Source organism: Lithobates pipiens, unplaced genomic scaffold, assembly GCF_037356315.1.
Source record: "Lithobates pipiens isolate NorthernLeopardFrog02 unplaced genomic scaffold, aLitPip1_a1.2 Scaffold_27, whole genome shotgun sequence".
NCBI lineage: Eukaryota > Metazoa > Chordata > Amphibia > Anura > Ranidae > Lithobates > Lithobates pipiens.
In genome coordinates, this window is record NW_027507788.1 from 2,332,880 (window position 1) to 2,352,211 (window position 19,332).

General features: G+C 54.4%; 1 protein-coding gene across 4 annotated transcripts in view; it reads left to right on the top strand.

Annotated features, from left to right (window-relative positions):
• The first annotated feature begins 2,013 nt into the window (after positions 1–2,013).
• The window catches only part of ZBTB17 (zinc finger and BTB domain containing 17), a 35,540-nt gene continuing 18,221 nt past the window's right edge, over positions 2,014–19,332 (top strand). The window contains exons 1-6 of one of the 4 annotated variants that reach the window (XM_077456272.1): positions 2,014–2,133; positions 2,218–3,049; positions 4,496–4,702; positions 11,706–11,897; positions 12,382–12,501; positions 14,751–14,840. In XM_077456272.1, coding sequence (XP_077312398.1) covers positions 3,019–3,049; positions 4,496–4,702; positions 11,706–11,897; positions 12,382–12,501; positions 14,751–14,840 — 640 coding nt within the window. In that variant the 5' untranslated portion in view covers positions 2,014–2,133; positions 2,218–3,018. Of the gene's footprint in view, positions 2,134–2,217; positions 3,111–4,495; positions 4,703–11,705; positions 11,898–12,381; positions 12,502–14,750; positions 14,841–19,332 lie in introns of those variants that run through there. The other 3 variants (XM_077456269.1, XM_077456271.1, XM_077456273.1) reach the window with 3 other exon arrangements.

The window sequence follows — 19,332 nt, forward strand, 5'->3', positions numbered from 1 at the left end:
GCTCATTGATGGAGGTGGGGAGGGAAGGCCCATTGATGGAGGCGGGGGAGGGAAGGCTCATTGATGGAGGCGGGGGAGGGAAGGCTCATCGATGGAGGAGGGAAGGCTCATCGATGGAGGTGGGGAGGGGAAGGCTCATTGATGGGGGTGGGGAAAGGGAAGGCTCATTAATGGGGGTGGAGAAAGGGAAGGCTCATTGATGGAGGTGGGGGGGGAGGTTCATTGATGGGGGTGGGGAAAGGGAAGGCTCATTGATGGAGGTGCAGAGGGGAAGGCTTGTTGATGGAGGTGGGGAGGAAAGGTTCATTGATGGAGGTGGGGGGAGGGAAGGTTCATTGATGGAGGTGGGGAAAGGGAAGGCTCATTGATGGAGGTGGGGGGGGAGGTTCGTTGATGGGGGTGGGGAAAGGGAAGGCTCATTGATGGAGGTGCAGAGGGGAAGGCTTGTTGATGGAGGTGGGGAGGAAAGGTTCATTGATGGAGGTGGGAAAGGGAAGGCTCATTGATGGAGGTGGGGGGAGGGAAGGCTTGTTGATGGGGGTGGGGAGAGAAGGTTCATTGATGGAGGTGGAGGACTGAAGGTTGATTGATGGAGGTGGGGGGAGGGAAGGCTTGTTGATGGGGGTGGGGAGGGAAGGCTCATTGATGGAGGTGGAGGACTTAAGGTTGATTGATGGAGGTGGGGGAGGGAAGGCTCGTTGATGGAGGTGGGTGAGGGGAGTCTTGTTGATGGAGGTGGGGGAGGGGAGTCTCGTTGATGGAGGTGGGGAGGGGAGTCTTGTTGATGGAGGTGGGGGAGGGAAGGCTCGTTGATGGAGGTGGGGGAGGGAAGGCTCGTTGATGGAGGTGGGGGAGGGAAGGCTCGTTGATAGAGGTGGGGGAGGGAAGGCTCGTTGATGGAGGTGGGGGAGGGGAGTCTCGTTGATGGAGGTGGGGAGAGGAGTCTTGTTGATGGAGGTGGAGGACTGAAGGTTAATTGATGGAGGTGGGGGAGGGAAGTCTCGTTGATGGAGGTGGGGGAGGGGAGTCTCGTTGATGGAGGTGGGGAGGGGAGTCTTGTCGATGTTGGTGAGGGAGGGAAGGCTTGTCGATGTTGGTGAGGGAGGGAAGTCTCGTTGATGGAGGTGGGGGAGGGGAGTCTCGTTGATGGAGGTGGGGGAGGGAAGGCTTGTCGATGTTGGTGAGGGAGGGAAGGCTCATTGATGGAGGTGGGGGAGGGCACGCTCATTGATGGAGGTGGGGGGAGGGAAGGCTCATTGATGGAGGTGGGGAGGGAAGGCTTGTCGATGTTGGTGAGGGAGGGAAGGCTCATTGATGGAGGTGGGGGGAGGGAACGCTCATTGATGGAGGTGGGGGAGGGGAGTCTTGTTGATGGAGGTGGGGGAGGGGAGTCTTGTTGATGGAAGTGGGGGAGGGGAGTCTCGTTGATGGAGGTGGGGGAGGGAAGCCTCGTGATGGAGGTGGGGGAGGGGAGTCTCGTTAATGGAGGTGGGGGAGGGGAGTCTCGTTGATGGAGGTGGAGGACTGAAGGTTCATTGATGGAGGTGGGGAGGGAAGGCTTGTCGATGTTGGTGAGGGAGGGAAGGCTCATTGATGGAGGTGGAGGAGGGGAGGCTCGTTGATGGGGGTGGGGAGGACTCATTGATGGAGGTGGGGGCAGGGAAGGCTCATTGATGGAGGTGGGGGAGGGAAGGTTCATTGATGGAGGTGGGGGAGGGGAGTCCCGTTGATGGAGGAGGGGAGGCTCGTTGATGGGGGTGGGGAGGGAAGGCTCATCGATGGAGGTGGGGGAGGGAAGGTTCATTGATGGGGGTGGGGGAGGGGAGTCCCATTAATGGGGGAGGAAAGGGCTCGTTGATGGAGGTGGGGGAGGGGAGTCCCGTTGATGGAGGTGGGGGAGGGAAGGGCTCGTTGATGGAGGAGGGGAGGCTCGTTGATGGGGGTGGGGAGGGAAGGCTCATCGATGGAGGTGGGGGAGGGAAGGTTCATTGATGGGGGTGGGGGAGGGAAGGTTCATTGATGGGGGTGGGGGAGGGGAGTCCCATTGATGGGGGAGGGAAGGGCTCGTTGATGGAGGTGGGGGAGGGGAGTCTGGTTGATAGGGGTGGGGGAGGGAAGGGCTCGTTGATGGAGGTGGAGGACTGAAGGTTCATTGATGGAGGTGGAGGACTGAAGGTTCATTGATGGAGGTGGAGGACTGAAGTTTCATTGATGGAGGTGGAGGACTGAAGGTTCATTGATGGAGGTGGAGCTCAGATTGCTGATAAAGATAATGTTGGTTCTGATAGGTGTCGGAACACACGGAGTATCGCAGGTTGTGGTGTATGGAGTGGTGTATCGGCAGACCGGCCCGGACCGGTCCGGGTGTCCATGCTGATCTGTGGGCACAGCCAAAAGCTCCTACAGTGGTCATGTGGGCATCAGAACTGGACTACAGAGCAATGGAAGAAGGTGGCCTAGTCAGATGAATGAGGTTTTCTTTGACATCATGTGGGTGGCCGGGTGGGTCACTTACCTGGGGAAGACATGGCACCAGGATGCATTATGGGAAGAAGTTGGGTGGGGGAGGGTGCGATGTGTTGGGAATTGTTCTGTCTGGGAAATCTTGGCTCCTCCAATAATGAGGTACTGGACATAAACATCTCCAAAAAGCCATCCTGCCTCAGAGATCGGGATTCTGGAGTTGGGATCCCTGATGAAGTGTGATTTCCTTCCTTCCTTAAAAAGCCACGCCCCTAAACACACCCTCCTCTCTATCACACCCCTATAAACTCCCAATATGAGGGTCCTAATACCTCCCCCTATACTGCCCTTATTATTAGTGTCTGAGTGTTAACTCCTGAACCCACAGAGAGCCTTGTATGGGCAGACACCCCTGAGCAACATGGCCGAGCCGGCATCAGCGCGTAGATGACGTTCTCTGGCAGCAAGTGACGCACCAGGAAGCGCACCGTCATCAGCGTCTCCGACTTCCGCCCTTTTCCAAGATGGCGGCGCCCTTTGTCCGGTTGTAGCTGAATGAGGAGCCGCCGCCGCTCCGGGATGGCAGGTACCGGGACCGGTACTTCCGGTGGGGGACATGGTGACGTCACAGCTTGCTGCCTCACTCTGTATATTGTACACCCTCCGTATTACGCCCCATTCCTCTGTACAACACCCTGTCTGTCCACATTCCACCCCCATACCCGTATATAACACCCCATATCTGCATATAACACCCCATACCCCCCATATCAGTATATAACACCCCATATACCCCCCATATCGTATATAATACCCCATATACCTGTATATAACACCCCATATCTGCATATAACACCCCATACCTGTATATAATACCCCCCATATATCCTTCTATAGCACCCCATTCCTCTGTACAACACCCTGTCTGTCCATATTACACCCCTATACCTGTGTATACTACCCCTTTTCTCTCTATACCCATATATAACACCCCATCCCTGTATATAACACCCCATATACCCCCCATCCCCGTATACAACACCCTGTCTGTCCATATTACACCCTCTATAGAAAAGCATTCCTTTCTATTACCCCTCCTCATTCCTCTGTATAACATTCCTGTATATAGCACCCCATATACCCCCCCCCCCTATAGCAACCCATTCCTCTGTTTTACATCCCTCTTCACCTGAATATAGCACCCCATCTCTGCATATATCCCCCTATAGCACCCCATTCCTCTGTATAACCCCATATAGGCCCCCCCCCTTACCTGTGTATAACATCTCTTTTCTCTATACCTGTAGGTAGCACCCCGTCTCTTCATTTTACACCTCATATACCCCCCTATACCACCCAACATCTCTCTATTACCATCTCTGTATAACACCCCATGTCTCTGTATTACCCCCTCTCTCTGTATTACCCCCCATTTATATACCCCTCTCTCTCTGTATTACCCCCATCTATATACCCTCCTCTTTCTGTATTACCCCATCTATATACCCTCCTCTCTCTGTATTACCCCCATCTATATACCCTCCTCTCTCTGTATTACCCCCATCTATATACCCTCCTCTCTCTGTATTACCCCCATCTATATACCCTCCTCTCTCTGTATTACCCCCATCTATATACCCTCCTCTCTCTGTATTACCCCCATCTATATACCCTCCTCTCTCTGTATTACCCCCATCTATATATCCTCCTCTCTCTGTATTACCCCCATTTATATACCCCCCCACTCTCTTTCTGGATTACCCTCATTTATATACCCCCTCTGTCTGGGTTACCCTCATCTACATACTCTCTCTCTCTCTCTCTCTCTCTCTCTCTGTATTACCCTCCATCTATATACTCTCTCTCTGTATTACCCTCCATCTATATACCCTCTCTCTGTATTACCCTCCATCTATATACCCTCTCTCTGTACCCCCCCCCCCCCCCCCCCCGTTTCTGTGCTGGGAGGGGAGGAGTCTGGGGAAGTGGGAGGAGCTGTTGTCTCATAAGCTGACGCTCCGTCTCTTTACAGCCATGGATTTCCCGCAGCACAGCCAGCTGGTCCTGGAGCAGCTCAATCAGCAGCGTCAGCTGGGCCTCCTGTGTGACTGCACCTTCGTGGTGGACGGCATCGACTTCAAGGCGCACAAGGCGGTGCTGGCGGCCTGCAGTCAGTACTTCCGCATGTTGTTCCTGGAGCAGAAGGACGTCGTCCACCTGGACATCAGCAACGCCGCCGGTCAGTCCCACCACCGCCCATTGTGTTCACCTATCCCCTCCCCCACATTGTCTTCTCCTATCAGATGGTGTCTCTTCTTACAGGCAATCTGCAGGGGGAGTGCTGAGGGGTTAGACCAAGGATCCTCAAACTACGGCCCTCCAGCTGTTGCGGAACTACGCATCCCATGAGGCTTTGTAAAACTCTGACATTCACAGACATGACTAGGCATGATGGGAATTGTAGTTTCCGAACAACTGGAGGGCCATAGTTTGAAGACCCCTGGGTTAGATCCTCTGTTAGGTGTTTATTATCTGTGTCCCCGCTGGGGGGATTCGCTCCCTCCGCACCCCCACCGGTGAGCCTTCCCTCCGCACCCCCACCGGTGAGCCTTCCCTCCGCACCCCCACCGGTGAGCCTTCCCTCCGCACCCCCACCGGTGCGCCTTCCCTCCGCACCCCCACCGGTGCGCCTTCCCTCCGCACCCCCACCGGTGCGCCTTCCCTCCGCACCCCCACCGGTGCGCCTTCCCTCCGCACCCCCACCGGTGCGCCTTCCCTCCGCACCCCCACCGGTGAGCCTTCCCTCCGCACCCCCACCGGTGCGCCTTCCCCCCGCACCACCACCGGTGCGCCTTCCCACCAGTGCGCCTTCCCTCCGCACCCCCACCGGTGAGCCTTCCCTCCGCACCCCCACCGGTGCGCCTTCCCTCCGCACCACCACCGGTGCGCCTTCCCACCAGTGCGCCTTCCCTCCGCACCCCCACCGGTGAGCCTTCCCTCCGCACCCCCACCGGTGCGCCTTCCCTCCGCACCACCACCGGTGCGCCTTCCCACCAGTGCGCCTTCCCTCCGCACCCCCACCGGTGAGCCTTCCCTCCGCACCCCCACCGGTGCGCCTTCCCTCCGCACCCCCACCGGTGCGCCTTCCCTCCGCACCCCCACCGGTGCGCCTTCCCTCCGCACCCCCACCGGTGCGCCTTCCCTCCGCACCCCCACCGGTGCGCCTTCCCTCCGCACCCCCACCGGTGCGCCTTCCCTCCGCACCCCCACCGGTGCGCCTTCCCTCCGCACCACCACCGGTGCGCCTTCCCACCAGTGCGCCTTCCCTCCGCACCCCCACCGGTGAGCCTTCCCTCCGCACCCCCACCGGTGCGCCTTCCCTCCGCACCACCACCGGTGCGCCTTCCCACCAGTGCGCCTTCCCTCCGCACCCCCACCGGTGAGCCTTCCCTCCGCACCCCCACCGGTGCGCCTTCCCTCCGCACCACCACCGGTGCGCCTTCCCACCAGTGCGCCTTCCCTCCGCACCCCCACCGGTGAGCCTTCCCTCCGCACCCCCACCGGTGCGCCTTCCCTCCGCACCACCACCGGTGCGCCTTCCCACCAGTGCGCCTTCCCTCCGCACCCCCACCGGTGAGCCTTCCCTCCGCACCCCCACCGGTGCGCCTTCCCTCCGCACCCCCACCGGTGCGCCTTCCCTCCGCACCCCCACCGGTGCGCCTTCCCTCCGCACCCCCACCGGTGCGCCTTCCCTCCACACCCCCACCGGTGCGCCTTCCCTCCGCACCCCCACCGGTGCGCCTTCCCTCCGCACCCCCACCGGTGAGCCTTCCCTCCGCACCCCCACCGGTGAGCCTTCCCTCCGCACCCCCACCGGTGAGCCTTCCCTCCGCACCCCCACCGGTGAGCCTTCCCTCCGCACCCCCACCGGTGCGCCTTCCCTCCGCACCACCACCGGTGCGCCTTCCCACCAGTGCGCCTTCCCTCCGCACCCCCACCGGTGAGCCTTCCCTCCGCACCCCCACCGGTGCGCCTTCCCTCCGCACCACCACCGGTGCGCCTTCACACCAGTGCGCCTTCCCTCCGCACCCCCACCGGTGAGCCTTCCCTCCGCACCCCCACCGGTGCGCCTTCCCTCCGCACCACCACCGGTGCGCCTTCCCACCAGTGCGCCTTCCCTCCGCACCCCCACCGGTGAGCCTTCCCTCCGCACCCCCACCGGTGCGCCTTCCCTCCGCACCACCACCGGTGCGCCTTCCCACCAGTGCGCCTTCCCTCCGCACCCCCACCGGTGAGCCTTCCCTCCGCACCCCCCACCGGTGAGCCTTCCCTCCGCACCCCCCACCGGTGAGCCTTCCCTCCGCACCCCCCACCGGTGAGCCTTCCCTCCGCACCCCCCACCGGTGAGCCTTCCCTCCGCACCCCCCACCGGTGAGCCTTCCCTCCGCACCCCCCACCGGTGAGCCTTCCCTCCGCACCCCCCACCGGTGAGCCTTCCCTCCGCACCCCCCACCGGTGAGCCTTCCCTCCGCACCCCGCACCGGTGAGCCTTCCCTCCTGGTTACTGAAGCCCCCCGACTCCCTCGTGAAGACTGAGGAGAAGAATAAATTCAATACCTTCACCATCCCCCCATCCTTTGTAACCAGATGTCCTTCCTCATTCTTTATGGGCCCAATATGGTCTGTCCTCCCTTTTTTACTGTTCACATACTTAAAGAATTTCTTGTGATTTTTTATTTTTTTGCCCTTGTCCGCTATGTGTCTTTCGTGTTCTATCTTAGCTGTCCTTATTGCACCCTTACATTTCTTGTTGCATTCTTTATAAAGTCTGAATGCTGATGATGATCCCTCAGCCTTGTATTTTTTGAAGGCCTTCTCCTTTGCTTTTATATGCATTTTTACATTGGAGTTAAGCCATCCAGGACTTTTGTTCTCTCTTTTAAATGTATTACCCAATGGGATGCATTGGCTAATGCCCTTATTTAATATGCTCCTAAAGCAAACCCATCTCCCCTCCGCGTTCTTTGTTTCTAAGATTTTATCCCAGCTTATGCCACAAAATCCAAATCCTCCTCGTACAACAGTATCTCTAGTTCACCCATCTTGTCTGCCAGGCTCCTGGCATTGGTGAACATGGCATGTAGTTCAGACTGGTCACATATTATCCTCTTATTGGGTGTCCCAAGGTTGCAAATATGACTTGCTACTATACTTACCTCGGGTTTATGTGCTTTGGTCAACCTACCACTAATGCCCTCAATACTACCCTCTGGAATATTTTCTGTGCGCTCTACCTCTGGACCCCCCCCCCCATCGCCTAGTCTAGAAACCCCTCTAACTTTTCGGCCATCTTCAATCCCAGCTGATCTGTACCCCCCTCATTTAGGTGCAGTCCGTCCCTTCTATAGTACCCACCGATATAACCGATATAGTTATCGACTGAGAAGGCGGCCCAGTCCTCCAGGAACCCAAACCCCTCCTTAATACCCCAGCCCCTCAGCCACTTGTTTACTTCCCTAATCTCCCTCCGCCTTTATGGTGTGACTCCATGTACCTTGGAGGACCTTTTCCTCAATTTAGCTCCCAAGTCCCTGAAATCGTTCTTTAGGACTCTCCATCTGCCTCTGACTTTGTCATTGGTGCACCACGACAGCCGGGTCATACAGCATACAGTTCGGTGCTTCAGGTTTGTTACAGATTGGCCTCTCTGTCCTTCTAAGAATTGAGTCCCCTACCAACAGAATCTGTCTTTCCTTTCCCTTCGCTTCCCCCCACTCTCACTGGAGGAGTTCTTCCCCCGGCAGCTAGGAGAGTCCCTCAGCTCCAGCAGTGCTGATCCCTGACTGGGATCACCAATGCCACTCAATGGAGCGTACTTATTGGGATGCTCCAGCCCTGGACCGGCCTCCCTGGCACTTCCCCCTCTACCCTTCCTGACTGTCACCCATCTACTCTTTCCTAGTGCCGGTGTCCTATCCTATAAGGTCCTCCATCTGATAGTGTCCTCTGTGTAGTGCGCATGCGCAGTACACAGTAACACAGATTCTGAAAATTGCAGAGGATGAACGGCGCCTGCGCACTGAGTCCAGGTTCTATCCCCACCATCCAAGTGGACACAGAGTAGGAATATAAAAGAGCCGTGCGAGGCCGAGCCCGAAGCTCGCCCGCGAGGGGCCCTCTAATATTCACAACCCTATGTCTGCTTGAATGGTGGGGCACCACCTCCACTCACGGCGCAGGCGCCGTTCATCTTCGGAGATTTTCCGAAGCTTCGTCTGCTCCGTACTGCGTGGACACTATATGATGGCCGGACACTATATGGCAGAACACTGGCACCTCTTTGTCTCCACCCACCTCTGTGCCGGCACCTTTGTCTCCACCCACCTCTGTGTCGGCACCTCTTTGTCTCCACCCACCTCTGTGTCGGCACCTCTTTGTCTCCACCCACCTCTGTGTCGGCACCTCTTTGTCTCCACCCACCTCTGTGTCGGCACCTCTTTGTCTCCACCCACCTCTGTGTCGGCACCTCTTTGTCTCCACCCACCTCTGTGCCGGCCCCTGCCGTGTACGTTCCCGGCTCTCCTTTAGTATGGAGGGACTTCTCAATGCTGACAGTTGCTTCCCCAGATTCAGAACCTGGGCTGTCCATAAGACTGGAAGTGCCAGGAAATGGTCACCATGTCATACAGGTTCTATCCGGTCTTTATTTGAGACGGGGAGCGGCCTTTGAGGGGGGTGGGACTTAAAGCTGAGCTCCAGTGACATTTCAAAACAACCCTTGCAATGGGGCGCCCCCTACACAGCGAGGGTTAAATGCTCATCTTTCTCTTTTACTCAGTGTCTTGAAAAAGTATTCATACCCCTTCAAATTTTCCACACTTTCTCATGTTACAACCAAAAACGCAAATGTATTTTATTGGGATTTTATGTGATGGACCAACACAAAGTGTCACATAATTGTGAAGTGGAAGGAAAATGATAAACTATACAAATAAATATGTGAAAAGTGTGGGGGGGAGGGGCATTTGTATGGCACCCCCTTTACTCTGATACCCCTAACTAAAATCTAGAGGAACCAATTGCCTTCAGAAGTCACCTAATTAGTAAATAAAGTCCACCTGTGTGTCATTTAATCTCAGTATAAATACAGCTGTTCTGTGAAGCCCTCAGAGGTTTGAGAAAGGGGGTTCTACAAAGTATTGACTCCGGGGGGCGCCATACAAATGCCCCTCCCCCACACTTTTCACATATTTATTTGTATCATTTTCCTTCCACTTCACAATTATGTGACACTTTGTGTTGGTCAATGTACAGTGTTCCCATCGCCATGGAGGAGAGCGACACCAGTATCAGATACAATGTAGCATTCTATATATCCTGTCTGGGAAGAGAAGAAGAATGATGTTCTTTTGTGTGCCGACTAAAAACAGACCGCAAATGTCGGTGTGCCTGTATGCAGTCCCCTCATGTCGGTGTGCGCCCCCCCCCCTCCCCCCCATGTCAGTGTGCCAGGGTGCAGTACCCCCCCCATGTTGGTGTGCCAGTGTGCGGTCCCCCCCATGTCAGTGTGCAGTCCCCCCCCCATGTCAGTGTGCAGTCCCCCCCCCATGTCAGTGTGCAGTCCCCCCCCATGTCAGTGTGCAGTCCCCCCCCATGTCAGTGTGCAGTCCCCCCCCATGTCAGTGTGCAGTCCCCCCCCATGTCAGTGTGCAGTCCCCCCCCATGTCAGTGTGCAGTCCCCCCCCATGTCAGTGTGCAGTCCCCCCCCATGTCAGTGTGCAGTCCCCCCCCATGTCAGTGTGCAGTCCCCCCCCATATGTCAGTGTGCAGTCCCCCCCCATGTCAGTGTGCAGTCCCCCCCCCCCATGTCAGTGTGCAGTCCCCCCCCCCCATGTCAGTGTGCAGTCCCCCCCCCCATGTCAGTGTGCAGTCCCCCCCCCCATGTCAGTGTGCAGTCCCCCCCCCCCCCCATGTCAGTGTGCAGTCCCCCCCCCCCCCCATGTCAGTGTGCAGTCCCCCCCCCCATGTCAGTGTGCAGTCCCCCCCCCCCATGTCAGTGTGCAGTCCCCCCCCCCATGTCAGTGTGCAGTCCCCCCCCCCATGTCAGTGTGCAGTCCCCCCCCCATGTCAGTGTGCAGTCCCCCCCCCATGTCAGTGTGCAGTCCCCCCCCCATGTCAGTGTGCAGTCCCCCCCCCATGTCAGTGTGCAGTCCCCCCCCCCCATGTCAGTGTGCAGTCCCCCCCCCCCCATGTCAGTGTGCAGTCCCCCCCCCCCATGTCAGTGTGCAGTCCCCCCCCCCATGTCAGTGTGCAGTCCCCCCCCCCATGTCAGTGTGCAGTCCCCCCCCATGTCAGTGTGCAGTCCCCCCCCATGTCAGTGTGCAGTCCCCCCCCCATGTCAGTGTGCAGTCCCCCCCCCCATGTCAGTGTGCAGTCCCCCCCCCATGTCAGTGTGCAGTCCCCCCCCCCATGTCAGTGTGCAGTCCCCCCCCCCCCATGTCAGTGTGCAGTCCCCCCCCCCCCATGTCAGTGTGCAGTCCCCCCCCCCCCCCATGTCAGTGTGCAGTCCCCCCCCCCCCCCATGTCAGTGTGCAGTCCCCCCCCCCCATGTCAGTGTGCAGTTTCCCCCCCCCCCATGTCAGTGTGCAGTTCCCCCCCCCCCATGTCAGTGTGCAGTTCCCCCCCCCCCATGTCAGTGTGCAGTTCCCCCCCCCCCCATGTCAGTGTGCAGTTCCCCCCCCCCATGTCAGTGTGCAGTTCCCCCCCCCCCATGTCAGTGTGCAGTTCCCCCCCCCCCATGTCAGTGTGCAGTTCCCCCCCCCCCATGTCAGTGTGCAGTCCCCCCCCCCCATGTCAGTGTGCAGTCCCCCCCCCCCCATGTCAGTGTGCAGTCCCCCCCCCCCCATGTCAGTGTGCAGTCCCCCCCCCCCCATGTCAGTGTGCAGTCCCCCCCCCCCCCATGTCAGTGTGCAGTCCCCCCCCCCCCCCATGTCAGTGTGCAGTCCCCCCCCCCCCCCATGTCAGTGTGCAGTCCCCCCCCCATGTCAGTGTGCAGTCCCCCCCCATGTCGGTGTGCAGTCCCCTCATGTCGGCGTGCGGTCCCCCCCATGTCGGCGTGCGGTCCCCCCCATGTCAGTGTGCAGTCCCCCCATGTCGGTGTGTGCCCCCCCCCCCCCATGTCGGTGTGCATTCACCTTTGCCAGTCTTCTCTCCCGCTGACTCTCACCTCCTGTCTTTGCCAGGACTGGGCCAGGTTCTGGAGTTCATGTACACGGCCCGACTCCACCTGACTCGGGAGAATGTGGAGGACGTCCTGGCGGTGGCCGGCTTCCTGCAGATGCAAGAAATAGTCAACGCCTGCACGGCCCTGAAATCTCTAAGTATTGGCACAGTACCGGCAACCCACAGCCTGGAGGCGCTCTCATCTCCGCAAGGTACTGTACTAATGTTGTAGGCTGCTTGTCCTGTATATGTCCCATGTGTTGAGATGGGGACCTTTGTTCCCTGCAGCAGAGGGTGGCCATTCATATAATACCCACAGAGGGCGGCCATTCCGGGATACGGGGCTTCTCTTACCCATATAATACCCACAGTGGAGGGCGGCCGTTCCTGGGTCTCGGGCTCCTCTTACCCATATAATACCCACAGTGGAGGGTGGCCAGTCCCAGGTCTGGGCCTCCTCTCACCCATATAATTCCCGCAGAGGAGGGCGACCATTCCCGAGTCTGGGCTCCTCTCATTTATATGATACCCACAGAGGGGGATGACCATTCCTGGGTATGGGGTCCTCTCATCCATGATACCCACAGAGGAGGGCAGACATTCCTGAGTCCGGGCTCCTCTCATCCATATACAGTATCTGTGTTTGTTATCAGTGCATTGTGGAAATATAACACAGGTGTTCGTCTGTCTGTCCAGCAGAAGTCACCCAGCCGGAAGGAGAGTACCCCGCTCCATCTGTGGGGGGAGAGACTGTTATGGAGTCCAGTGGTGCCGGACAGCCTGTGTATTCGGAGGGCGATGGAGTCAGTGAGGAGGGTGAGTGTTACACCCCAGCAGGGGGCTCATCAGAGTTTGCGCTGCACATTGGGATATACATCTGCCCCTGGGGGAGCACACCCTGCAGAAGAGAGGGACCTGCCCAGAGCTTCCCCAAACCTTAATGTTTCCACCTCCATGTATGACGGTGGGGGATAGTTTTCTTGGGGTCATAGTACCTCCATGTATGATGGTGGGGGATGGTGTTCTTGGGGTCATAGGACCTCCATGTATGATGGTGGGGGATGGTGTTCTTGGGGTCATAGGACCTCCATGTATGACGGTGGGGGATGGTGTTCTTGGGGTCATAGGTCCTCCATGTATGACGGTGGGGGATGGTGTTCTTGGGGTCATAGGTCCTCCATGTATGACGGTGGGGGATGGTGTTCTTGGGGTCATAGGCGGCATTCCTCCTCCTCCAAACACGGCGAGTTGAGTTGATGCCAAAGATCTGGATTTCGGTCTCCTCTGACCACAACCCTTCCCCCGGTTCTCCTCGGAATCATTCGATGTTCATTAGTGATCTTCAGACGGACCTGTACATGTGATTTCCTGAGCGGGGGACCTGTACATGTGATTTCCTGAGCGGGGGACCTGTACATGTGATTTCCTGAGCGGGGGACCTGTACATGTGATTTCCTGAGCGGGGGGACCTGTACATGTGATTTCCTGAGCGGGGGGACCTGTACATGTGATTTCCTGAGCGGGGGACTTGTACATGTGATTTCCTGAGCAAGGGGACCTGTACATGTGATTTCCTGAGCGGGGGGACCTGTAGATGTGATTTCCTGAGCGGGGGGACCTGTAGATGTGATTTCCTGAGCGGGGGGACCTGTACATGTGATTTCCTGAGCAAGGGGACCTGTACATGTGATTTCCTGAGCGGGGGGACCTGTACATGTGATTTCCTGAGTGGGGGGACCTGTACATGTGATTTCCTGAGCGGGGGGAACCTGTACATGTGATTTCCTGAGCGGGGGGAACCTGTACATGTGATTTCCTGAGCGGGGGGGAACCTGTACATGTGATTTCCTGAGCGGGGGGACCTGTACATGTGATTTCCTGAGCGGGGGGACCTGTACATGTGATTTCCTGAGCGGGGGGACCTGTACATGCGATTTCCTGAGCGGGGGGACCTGTACATGTGATTTCCTGAGTGGGGGGACCTGTACATGTGATTTCCTGAGCGGGGGGAACCTGTACATGTGATTTCCTGAGCGGGGGGAACCTGTACATGTGATTTCCTGAGCGGGGGGAACCTGTACATGTGATTTCCTGAGCGGGGGGACCTGTACATGTGATTTCCTGAGCGGGGGGACCTGTACATGTGATTTCCTGAGCGGGGGGACCTGTACATGCGATTTCCTGAGCGGGGGGACCTGTACATGCGATTTCCTGAGCGGGGGGACCTGTACATGTGATTTCCTGAGTGGGGGGACCTGTATATGTGATTTCCTGAGTGGGGGGACCTGTACATGTGATTCCCTGAGCGGGGGGACCTTGCGGGGGCTGCAGGATTTCAGTCCCTCACGGTGTAGTGTGTTACCGATTGTTCTCTTGGTGACTATGGTCCCAGCTGAGATCATGGAGAAGATTCTCCGGTGTAGTTCTGGGCGGATTCCTCACCGTTCTCCTGATCATTGATCCTCCACGAGGTGAGATCTTCCATGGAGCCCCAGACCGAGGAGATCCATCGTTATTTTGTGAATAATAATCCCACCAACTGTTGTCACCTCTCACCAAGCTGCTTGGCGATGGTCTTGTAGCCCATTCCAGCCTTGTGTAGGTCTCCAATCTTCTCCCCGATGTCCTTGGACAGATCTTTGGTCTCCATGGTGGAGAGATTGGAATCTGATTGCTTCTGTGGACAGGTGTCCTTTATATAGGTAACAAGCTGAGATTAGGAGCACTCCCTTTTTAAGAGAGAAGAGTGCTCCTAATCTCAGCTTGTTACCTGTATAGAAGAGACCTGGGAGACAGAAATATCGCTGATTGTTGGGGATCAAATTTCACTCATTAAAATGTAAATCAATTTCTGACTTTTTGGGAAATGTGTTTTTCTGGATATTTTTGTTGTTGTTCTCTCTCTGTTATAATAAACCGACCAATAAAATTATAGACGATCGTTTTTTTGTCAGTGGGACAAATGTACAAAATTAGCAGCCAATCAAATACTTTTTTCCCCTCGCTGTAAATGTCAGCTGGAATCCAGCGACTGATCAATGTCTGTTCTCTCTGTTGTCTGGTAGGGGATGTCGGAGGCAGTCAGGGCACCCAGGCAGAGGAAGGGGCGGCACCCCGTGTGCCTCAGGAGGAGGGCATGGTGTCTACAGAAGGGGGTGAGTTTGTGACTCGTAAACAATCTGTATTGTTATATCTGCCAATAAATTATATGTGATCTCTCTGGAAATGTATTTATTATTAATAATAATGGTATTTATGTAGTGCTGACATGTTTTGTTTCTATATGTTTCATCATAGTTACATAGTAGGTGAGGTTGAAAAAAGACACAAGTCCAACCCATGTGTGTGATTATACAGCGCCTTGCGAAAGTATTCGGCCCCCTTGAACTTTTCAACCTTTTGCCACATTTCAGGCTTCAAACATAAAGATATAAATTTTTTATTTTTTGTGAAGAATCACCAACAAGTGGGACACAATTGTGAAGTGGAACGAAATCTTTTGGATTTTTGAAACTTTTTTAACTAATAAAAAAATGAAAAGTGGGGCGTGTAAAATGATTGGGCCCCCTTGTGTTAATACTTTGTAGAGCCGCCTTTTGCTGCGATTACAGCTGCAAGTCTCTTGGGGTGTCTCTATCAGTTTTGCACATCGAGAGACTGAAATTCTTGCCCATTCTTCCTTGCAAAACAGCTGGAGCTCAGTGAGGTTGGATGGAGAGCGTTTGTGAACAGCAGTTTTCAGCTCTTTCCACAGATTCTCGATTGGATTCAGGTCTGGACTTTGACTTGGCCATTCTAACACCTGGATACGTTTATTTGTGAACCATTCCTTTGTAGATTTTGCTGTATGTTTGGGATCATTGTCTTGTTGGAAGATAAATCTCCGTCCCAGTTTCAGGTCTTTTGCAGACTCCAACAGGTTTTCCTCCAGAATGGTCCTGTATTTGGCTGCATCCATCTTCCCCTCAATTTTAACCATCTTCCCTGTCCCTGCTGAAGAAAAGCAGGCCCAAACCATGATGCTGCCACCACCATGTGTGACAGTGGGGATGGTGTGTTGAGGGTGATGAGCTGTGTTGCTTTTACGCCAAACATATCGTTTTGCATTGTGGGCAAAAAGTGTGATTTTGGTTTCATGTGACCAGAGCACCTTCTTCCACATGTTTGGTGTGTCTCCCAGGTGGCTTGTGGCAAACTTTAGACGAGACTTTTTATAGATATCTTTGAGAAATGGCTTTCTTCTTGCCACTCTTCCATAAAGGGCAGATTTGTGCAGTGTACGACTGATTGTTGTCCTATGGACAGACTCTCCCACCTCAGCTGTAGTTCTCTGCAGTTCATCCAGAGTGATCATGGGCCTCTTGGCTGCATCTCTGATCAGTCTTCTCCTTGTCTGAGCTGAAAGTTTAGAGGGACGGCCAGGTCTTGGTAGATTTGCAGTGGTCTGATACTCCTTCCATTTCAAAATGATGGCTTGCACAGTGCTCCTTGGGATGTTTAAAGCTTGGGAAATCTTTTTGTATCCAAATCCGGCTTTAAACTTCTCCACAACAGTATTACGGACCTGCCTGGTGTGTTCCTTGGTCTTCATGATGCTCTCTGCGCTTTCAACAGAACCCTGAGACTATCACAGAGCAGGTGCATTTATACAGAGACTTGATTACACACAGGTGGATTCTATTTATCACCATCAGTCATTTAGGACAACATTGGATCATTCAGAGATCCTCGCTGAACTTCTGGAGTGAGTTTGCTGCACTGAAAGTAAAGGGGCCCAATAATTTTGCACGCACCACTTTTCAGTTTTTTATTTGCTAAAAAAGTTTAAATTATCCAATAGATTTCGTTCCACTTCACAATTGTGTCCCACTTGTTGGTGATTCTTCACAAAAAATTACAATTTTATATCTTTATGTTTGAAGCCTGAAATGTGGCAAAAGGTTGAAAAGTTCAAGGGGGCCGAATACTTTCGCAAGGCACTGTATGTCAGTATTACATTGTATATCCTGTATGTTGTGGTCGTTCAGGTGATTATCTAATAGTTTGTTGAAACTATCGATGCCCCCCACTGAGACCACCGCCTGCGGAAGGGAATTCCACATCTTTGCCACTCTTACAGTAAAGAACTCTCTACATAGTTTAAAGTTAAACCTCTTTTCTTCTTCTTTTAATGAGTGGCCACGAGTCTTGTTAAACTCCCTTTTGCAGAAAAGTTTTTTTCTCCCTATTATGGGGTCACCAGTCCGGTACTTATATATTGTGGGGTCACCAGTCCGGTATTTATATAATGAAATCATATCCCCTCTCAGGCGTCTCTTCTCCAGAGAGAATAAGTTCAGAGCTCACAACCTTTCCTCATAACTAATATCCTCCAGACCCTTTATTAGCTTTGTTGCCCTTCTTTGTAGTCGCTCCATTTCCAGTACATCCTTCCTGAGGACTGGTGCCCAGAACTGGACAGTATACTCCAGGTGCGGCCGGACCAGAGTCTTGTAGAGTGGGAGAATTATCGTTTTATCTCTGGAGTTGATCCCCTTTTTAATGCCAATATTCTGTTTGCTTTGTTAGCAGCAGCTTGGCATTGCTGAGCCCATCATCTACTAGGACCCCCAGATCCTTCTCCATCCTACATCCCCCCAGAGGTTCCCCCCCCCCCCGTCTATAGATTGCATTCAGATTTTTACCACCTAAATGCATTATTTTACATTTCTCTACATTGAACCTCATTTGCCATGTAGTTGCCCCTCCCCCACATTCATTTGTTCAGATCTTCTTGGAAGGTTTCCACATCCTGCAGAGAAGTTATTGTCCTGCTTAGCTTAGTATTGTCCGCAAATACAGAGATTGAGCTGTTTCCCCCATCCCCCTCCTCCAGGTCATCTATGAACAAATTAAATAGGATTGGTCCCAGCACAGAACCCTGGAGGACCCCACTACCCACCCCCGACCATTCCGAGTACTCCCCATTTATCAGCACCCTCTGAACTCGCCCTTGTAGCCAGTTTTCAATCCATGTCCTCACCCTATGGTCCATGCCAACCCACCTTATTTTATACAGTAAACGTTTATGGGGAACTGTGTCAAATGCTTTTGTAAAATCCAGATACACCACGTCTACGGGCCTTCCTTTATCTAGATACACCCCATCTACGGACCTTCCTTTATCTAGATACACCACGTCTACGGGCCTTCCTTTATCCAGATACACCACGTCTACGGGCCTTCCTTTATCCAGATACACCACGTCTACGGGCCTTCCTTTATCTAGATACACCACGTCTACGGGCCTTCCTTTATCTAGATACACCACGTCTACGGGCCTTCCTTTATCTAGATACACCACATCTACGGGCCTTCCTTTATCTAGATACACCACGTCTACGGGCCTTCCTTTATCTAGATACACCACGTCTACGGGCCTTCCTTTATCTAGATACACCCCATCTACGGACCTTCGTTTATCTAGATACACCCCATCTACGGACCTTCCTTTATGTAGATACACCACGTCTACGGGCCTTCCTTTATCCAGATACACCACGTCTACGGGCCTTCCTTTATCCAGATACACCACGTCTACGGGTCTTCCTTTATCCAGATACACCACGTCTACGGGCCTTCCTTTATCTAGATACACCACGTCTACGGGCCTTCCTTTATCTAGATACACCACGTCTACGGGCCTTCCTTTATCTAGATACACCACATCTACGGGCCTTCCTTTATCTAGATACACCACATCTACGGGCCTTCCTTTATCTAGATACACCACATCTACGGGCCTTCCTTTATCCAGATACACCACGTCTACGGGCCTTCCTTTATCTAGATACACCACGTTGTCTGCGGGCCTTCCTTTATCTAGATACACCATGTCTATGGACATTCCTTTATCTAGATGGCAACTCGCCTCCTCATAGAAGGTTAGTAGATTGGTTTGGCCAGAACGAATCTTTATGAATCCATGCTGATTACTGCTAATGATAACATTCTCATTACTAAAATCTTGTATATAGTCCCTTTATCACTCCCTCCAAGAGTTTACATACTATTGATGTTGGGCTAACTGGTCTGTAAATCCCAGGGATGGATTTTGGGCCCCTTTTAAATATTGGTGCTACATTGGCTTTTCTCCAATCAGCTGGTACCATTCCAGTCGGTAGACTCTCAGTAAAAATTAGGAACAATTCCCTTCTGGGAGGGGGTCCGGCGCCTTTTGTCGGATCTCTTGGACCGGCGGGTGGTCCTGGATCCTAAGACCTTCTTGTTGGGCATCCCTTTCCCTAAATTGACGAAGTCCCGCAAGACATTGTCACGACATATCCTGACAGCGGCGAGATGCCTAATAGCCCTACATTGGAAAAAGGTGCTGCCCCCCGCTCTCGGAGCACTCCATGCTAGAGTTCAGGACGTGGAGTTGATGGAGAGGATGACCGCCAGGATACGGGACAGGCTTGAGGCCCATGATGTGGTCTGGAGCCCATGGAACTTACGGGAGCTCCGGAGGTGAAAATGCCGCAGGGACCACACACGGTGACTATACCCCCTGCCTTTCCTTACCCCTCCTTCCCCACGTTCCCCTCTCCCTCCTTCTTTTCTCTTCTCTTTATCTCCTTTGCTATTCTCTCTCTCATTCTCCTTACCCCT